Here is a 7,385-nt window from a genome sequence, read left to right as displayed (position 1 = left end):
GAGACGCCCCCACCGCCGCCGCCCACCCGCAGGCCGCAGCCTGGGCGCCCGGGAACAAGCCGCCTTCCTCCCGGAAGCCCCTGGGGTCCGCGTCGGGCCCGGAGGCCACTTCCATCCCTGACGCCACCTCAGCGGGGCCACAGGTCCCCGCGGGCAGAGCCGCCCCCGTCTGCGCCCCCCTCGAGCCCCTGGAGCAACCCGCGACGCCCCCACCGCCGCCGCCCACCCGCAGGCCGCAGCCTGGGCGCCCGGGAACAAGCCGCCTTCCTCCCGGAAGCCCCTGGGGTCCGCGTCGGGCCCGGAGGCCACTTCCATCCCTGACGCCACCTCAGCGGGGCCACAGGTCCCCGCGGGCAGAGCCGCCCCCGTCTGCGCCCCCCTCGAGCCCCTGGAGCAACCCGCGGGCGCCCCGGGACCCGACGTGGACCAGCTGCTCCGCGAAATGCGGCTGCTGCGAGGCCTCCTGAGCCGGGCGGTCCTGGAGCTGCAGGGCGCGCAGGCCTCGCCGGGGCGCAGGGCGACGCCCGAGCTCCCCGCCCCGCGCTCAGCTGGGACCCCAGGCACCCCGGGCACCCCGGAGACCTCCCCCGCGCAGAGCTGAGCGGAGGCCACTGCGCCCTCTCCAGGTCCGTCCGTTCCTGTCTGTCCTTCCCGGCCCCCTGAGACGCGACTAGGCCACCTGTTCGCGGCCCCTTGTTTTGCTGTGGTTTTTCAGAAGCACATAAGGTGCGGTGGCTGAGGCTGTTTCTACCGCGTGCCCGAGCAGCCTGCGACCACAGAGGCGGGCGGTCTCCCGCGGTCCTTCCCCTGCGGCATCCAGGGAGGACGGGGAAGCCGGGTGTCCATCATGGTGTCCGCTGGGCGGCGGCTTCGGTCGCCTGGGCTTTTCCCGCAGCTCGCTCAGCAGGTACCTCTGCGCAGGCCATGGGCCTCCAGAGCACTGAGGACATTGAGCCTCTGGGATGTTTTAGGTGCAAGTTGTACTTATTCGTAATGGATTAAATGCTAACTGGAAACAAGGCTTTCAGTCCCATTTCTGATGAGTTTATACCCTCGCAGCGCGGGGTTCGCCATGGTTTTAGAGGCAGAAGGGTTTTCCTCGGGCCTCCCACACCCCCAGGGCGTAGAGGTCTGGATTGGGTTAGACTCGGGTGTGCCTCCTGCGCCCGCTTAGCCGCGGGCAGGCCGTACTGGCTTTCGCCATAAATGAAACCAGTGGTACCATCTGTGTCCAGAAATCTTTATGAAGAAAATTTAAGACAAATCCTTGAAATTGCCGAATTCTAGTTTTTAGCAGTTTTTTACTTCCCTAAGAGCCGTTCCGACGCCGGCAAGTGGTGGGGGACAAACCCACCCACAGGCCACCCTGTATGCTGACTTCACTGACACCTGAACCGTAAAAGCGAGAGGCGGTGACAGCTGCAGTTCCAGGGGTGAGCTCCCGTTTTCACGAGTCCCCCATCTGCCTTCCAGAGCTACGGGTTCCGACAGGGCTGCTGCCACGTGTCCCCAGGAGCTCTTGTCCTCATTGGGCCCCTGACCTTCGCCAGCAGAGCTCCAGTGTCCAGCCCGAGACCCCATAGCAGCTCCTCCCTCCCCCTCTACTTGCACTCGATAGAGGCCCAGTCACAACCCAATTTCCCAAGTCTTTGTGGACGATGAACCAGAGCGACATCCTTCATCATATTCTCCCCAGCATTATTCTTCACCATGTCAATACGGAGTCACTGAAATCACACAGGGAGGCAGGCAGGCGAGCACTCACACGAATGACTGCAACGTGACAGGTGCTCCAGGAAACACATGGGGTCCGGAGAAGGAAGCGGAATCCGCAGGGCTAGCAGCCCCACCCCAGGAGATGTACAAAAGATTGAGGGGCCGGGCCGCCACTGTTTCCATGGAGACATCCGGGACCCTAGCGGAGTCCTGCGAGGCATTCCGGGTGGTTAGAGAATTATGTGTGTTTTGGAGGTTGGGGTGGGGGTATTTTAGGGAGAAGGCGGCAGGAGATGGACACGGGAAGTAGGAAGGGACCAGAATGTGGACGTCTCGTTAAGAAGCCCCGCCTGCTGGCCTTTTGGGGTGGGTGATCGGCAGCCTCTTCACCCCGGCACCAGTGAGCCTTGCGGGAAGAGGTGCTCGCTTAAAGTTAGAAAGGAAGAATGGAGTGAACTGATCTCCGCGGCCGCGTGCTCATCCGCAGTGGCCATGGCCGGCCCCTGTCATCCAGTCCTGGCGCCCTGTGGCTCTGGCATCTGCTTCTCTGGCTCACCTCCCTCCCGAGACTGCCCCCCTCCCCCGTGACCCGCCCCAGCTGCACCCCTGCTGTTCCTCCCTCCTCGGGGTCTGTCCCCTGAGGCTTCAGCCACCCTGGCCCACACAGGAAGCCACTAGCATCAGTGCCCAGAGGCTTCGTCAAAGGATCTCAAGCCACAAAAAAGTCAGTTGATCATTTTGTAAGCGAGCAGAAAAGGGAAGTAGACGCTCACCAGGGAGGGAGAGTGGCAGCACCCCTCGCTCTGCCCCGCCACCTACCTCGCTCAGAACTGCAGATGCGAGTGGGGAAGATGAGGCCTCCGGGTGAGAATGAGGCTCGGTCTGGGGTCCATGGCCTCCATGCCTGTGAGACCCCCACCGCCTTCAGCCCTGTCATAGACCCTGGTCTGCCCGGCCCGCACTGAGCAAACAGCAGGGAGTGTCAGGGGCCCTCTTGCTGGCCACGCTCGGGGGAAGTGTCCTCACCCAGCTTCAGCCTGAGGTTCCCGTGTGCCCTCAGGGAACAGGGCCAGCTCCCCCGGCTGCAGGGGAGGGTCTCAGGCTCGCTCCCCAGCAGCATGGACGGCAGCAAAGTGCTGCGGCGCCCAGAGGGAGCTGCTTCTGCCGGCTTCGCTGTCAGTTCTGGGTCCCAGGCCCCTGACCTGAGCACATCTGGGCCGGGCAGCAGGCAAGGCACAGTGTCTCCCATCGCAGAGTAGAGAGGGGCCTGGCGAGTCCCACGTGGCCTCAGCCGCACTCCCGGCGCTGCGCTATCCACGCCCCGTGTCCCGTCTTGACTTTGTGGAAGGAGAAGACGCTCTGGTTCCTTCGCATAGGGCTTTCCCGGGAGATGGAACTGGCCCTCCAGGAGAAGTCCAAGCTCCCTCTCACAGGCCGCCCTCAGGCACGAGAGCCTGCTGCCCCTAGACTGCAGCCACATGGCCACCTGCCCTTCCCCGGCACGCCAGCCCCTTCCGCCCTCCCCTACTGGCCTCACCCTCCGTGGCAGGCGGCATGGCCTCCTGAACCCAAACCCCCGCCCGCAAGGAGAGGGAAAGGCAGGCGCACGAGCAGATTGCCTCATTATCAGAGGTTTTAAGATGGGAGATGTGAGGCGTTTAGAAGCACAGAAGGGGCCCTGGGCCTGACATGGGGGTTCAGAAATCACTTCCTATAGGGGCGACATCTGCCAGTCTCTATTGATGGACTATTAGATTATTTCTAAATGTTTGCTGTTTTAAATTATACTGCAATGAATATTCTTACACCTACATCCTTCTGTACCTATTTAAATTTTTCTGGGGGATGAACTAGAAGTATAATTGCTATATCAAAGGATGTCATGTTTTTAAAAATAGATATCATCAAATTATCCATCAAAGAGATTGTACCAGTTTGCACTTCCGCTAATTATGCAGGAGAAAGCTTGTCCCCCGCCCCCCCAGGAGAGCACATCATCACTTTTACTCCTTAATTAGACCAGAGAACCACTTGACAATTATCCGCTGTTGAGTGCCCCCTGCCGGCCGCTGATGGTATGACAATACAAGGCTGGTCATTCTTCCTCGGTTCAGAGGAGCTGATAGCATTACAGTGACAGGAAGATGACTGTGGTCCCATCTCCAGACCGTAAGCACATCCCTAACACAGCCTGTGTTCTAACAGCCAGGCAGAGTCGCTTTGGACCTAGAGGTGGCAGGACTCCACAGGCTTGGGTTCAATGTCACTTACACTACTTACCAGCTGTGCAGCCTTGGGCAGGACACTTTATCTCAGGAGTTCTGTTTCCTGTTGTGGGTTTGCAGGATGTGCCATTGAGGAGAACGCCGAGAAAGGAAAAGCATGACCAAGTAAGCACACAATGTCTTTCAGGCTTAATTAGAAGTGAAATTTTTAATAAATCCTAAGTCACTCTTAGGATTGACTTAGGATTTATTAGGACTTATGCATAAAAAGGAAGATATAAGGGAAATAAATTGGGTAAGGTATTTCTAAAACTTTCAGAGTTTTCTTATTCCTGTAATGTCCCTTTTCCTGTGATAGGCACCAGTAGGGCTCTGCAGGCTGTGTTCCTGTCACCCTGTCCCATGCCAGGGGACGTCTGCGGTGTCCTTTGCTCCACTCATACCACCCTCTGTTGACCAATTTTTCCTTGAGTCAGAAAGGGAACTGAGAACACAAGCCGCACATCACAGCCAGTTCCTCCTGTGTTTCTCAGAAGAGCCACCGCACAATGTGATATGTGCAAATGCTGGGGGCTCGGTTGGGTCTGTGGCTCAAGCTGGCCCCACACAACAAAGGTGCATCCACTCCATTCACTCACCTCTGGTCCCAGCATTTGTGGAGCTGAAGTTATTTCCTCAGGATCCTGACAACGGAGAAGGAGGACACATCTTCCCAAAGAAGCAGACTCGGCACGAAGAAGTGGACTCAAGGGTGTGGTTGTCGCAGCGTAAGTGGTTAGGATCCATCTTTCCCGAATTCCTCAATACATCCCGCTCAGTGACGCTACCCTGCTCATCAGCTTCCTGGGCAGGGCGCCTGTAGCATCCACACCCACTCAGCCTTCCGCCCTGGCCCCTCCGAGCTGTTCAGCTTGCGATGTCTTTCTCCCACTGATGAGACGTGCTGATGAGTTACATCTTACCAGGACTCTGCCATCATTACTCCTAGTTTGCAGACGAGAAAATGGAGAGTTAGAGAAACCAAACAACTTTCTAAAGGTAGCTGTTCATTGTTGGCAGGCCCCGGGGCCAGGCGCAGCTGGATTCAGATCTAGGTTTTCTCTGGCTTCAGACTGTGCCACTCAAGAAGGTGCCACATCTAAGCTCACCACTCTCCAGGCACCCACGTTCCACACATGAACACAAAGAAAATATTAGAATTATATTATCACTCATTTAGATCTTTGTCCAATATTTTTATTTGGGGGCCTCAAAGGATGTTTTATGTGTATCTTCATAACCATCCTAGATCTTAGGTCTCAGACATTTACCGACAGCTGATTGGGTGCAGGGGGGCCTGGGCTAGGGACAGAAAGAGGAACTTGTCTTGGGCTGGTGATGGGGAGCTGATGGGGCAGAAGAGGGAAAATCCCCCTGCTATTGCTCAGTAAGTGTTCTGAAAAATGAAAATGATACGTATTTATGGAAAGTATTTTGAAAGATAAAATGATAATCATATATGTGACTGTGGCCAAAAGTCTTTGAGAAACAGCCAAAGGGTGGGAAGTCTGGGGGAGGTTCAGACCATGTTGAGTAAGATGGGTGTCTTCTTAAAAAGCAAGCCACCACACCTGTGACGATCTCACAGCAAGTATAAGGATTTTTGCATAATCCATATTTATCAAGGTTGTAGGTTTGCTGGTGATAAAATGAACAGATAGACTGTGCCTCCGTGTGTGTGTGTGTGTGTGTGTCTGTGTGCCAGTCCTAGGAGGGCCCTTGTGCTCTCCGTGACAGGAAGCAACCCAGGTCCCTCTCTAAAGTCAGCCTCGCCTGGTCCGAGCGCCCGGCGTTCCTTCAGGACCCTGTTCATGTTCTCCATCTCCAGGGAGTTGCAGAAAATGCATCTCGGTGGAGGTCAAATGGCGCCACCTAGCGGCTAAGAGTGCAAGCACAGAAATCTACGGAATTGAGGCGTTTTTATTCTCCCAGTTGCAGGTATTTACTGAGCCGGGCTCCGCAGGTGCTCAGTAAACTCAGATGTGTCGACTCCCGTCCTTGAAGGAGCTTGTAGTTACATTTTAGGGAGCTGAGGAAGGGAAGCTCACTTCCAGCAGGAAACCAAGAAAGCTGAGAGAACGCTTAGGGCACCTTGATAAAATGTCCAGAGATGAGCCCTTAATAGTTTTCTTTTTCCCTTTTTCTAGCACGTAAATATCTATAATTATGAGCAGTGAATAACTTTAATAATACTGGTTGTGAAAAATAAAAACTACATAGAAGTGTATAAAGACTGGCATGTAAGTCTGCTCCAGGCCAGCCCCCAGAAATAACAGCTGGATAAATATCTTTTCGTATTTTTCATTTGCCAAACAGAAAGCTCGCCCAAGCCTTGGGGTGTAGAGTATTCGCTGGAGCTCCAGCACACAGGCTTGCCTGACTTTACACAGGGGCTGCAGCCTCCAAAAGTCTGCCAATCAGTAGGGCCCAGGGTCTCGAGCATCTCACTAGGCTGTTATTCTGACGGCTCAGAGGTCACCTCCCAGGAGCTGCTCAAGGCCAGTTGTCCAGAAAAGACCTCTTTGGAATGTGCAGAGCTTGAGCAGCCAGGGCCTACTGAGTTAACCCTTTGCTGCACAGAGGCCTTTATATTTGGGACCTGGACCTGACCAGGCCTCAGGCTACCGGATCCCACGGGGCAGCTTCCGTGTATGTTTTCCACGCTCTTCAGGAAAAATTTTCACAAACTGGCTATTCTTCTAAACGTCGATCCTCACACTCAGCACAGAAACTGGATTCTTCACCCAGAAACTAGAAACCATCAGAAGAGATTTTCTTTAGCTCCTTGTCCCGGCGCATCTCCCTTTCCTCTGGTTATTAGGCTGACCCTCCAGCCCCCAATTCAGTCAAGGACCCCTTTCTCCCCTGTCTTTAACTTCTCCTTCCCTTCTGGCACTCACTCCCCCGTACCTAAGAAAGGCTCAAGTCTTTCCTATTAAAAAGAGAAAGAAAGAGAAGAAACACATCCCTCAACTCCACTTTCGCCTCTGGCTACGATCCATCTTTTTTTAAAAGACATGGATTAATATCTTGAAAACACGTAGATCAGTGTATCTCAGCAGGTTTTTTTATATAGCCATAAGAAAAAAACGAGGCAGAAAGGGAAAAAAGGAAACATAGTCACAGGAGGGGAACTACGAACAAATGGCCTCACTGGCATCGAAAGGAATGTTTTCCTTCAAAGGCATAGAGTTATGCTTCTGATTCAGTTGGTGGGACCATCGTTTCGAACCCGAGTTCAGCTGCTCCTGCAGAAAGTCCAGAAAATCTCGACGCTCAAAGCCTGAGAGCCCGAAGCCTGGGTCGGGGGTTGAGGTAGGGGGTCGAGGTCGGGGCGCGCTCAGCTCCGCAGCCGCGGCGGCGCTTTTCCACGAGGCCCGTATGCCGCGCTCGGCCGGGTCCTCC

At 55.1% G+C, this 7,385-nt stretch overlaps 1 protein-coding gene across 1 annotated transcript in view; it reads left to right on the top strand.

The window, feature by feature from the left end:
* FCRLB (Fc receptor like B) overlaps nt 1-985 on the top strand; it is a 5,572-nt gene extending 4,587 nt beyond the window's left edge. The window contains exon 6 of the mRNA XM_025044018.1: nt 144-985. Within this exon, the coding sequence (XP_024899786.1) occupies nt 144-601 (458 nt within the window). The 3' untranslated portion in view covers nt 602-985. The remainder of the gene's footprint in view (nt 1-143) is intronic.
* Nucleotides 986-7,385: the final 6,400 nt, after the last annotated feature.

Source organism: Pteropus alecto, unplaced genomic scaffold, assembly GCF_000325575.1.
Source record: "Pteropus alecto unplaced genomic scaffold, ASM32557v1 scaffold101, whole genome shotgun sequence".
NCBI lineage: Eukaryota > Metazoa > Chordata > Mammalia > Chiroptera > Pteropodidae > Pteropus > Pteropus alecto.
Note: the sequence above shows the minus strand (reverse complement) of the source record. Positions and strands in the feature narration are given on the sequence as shown.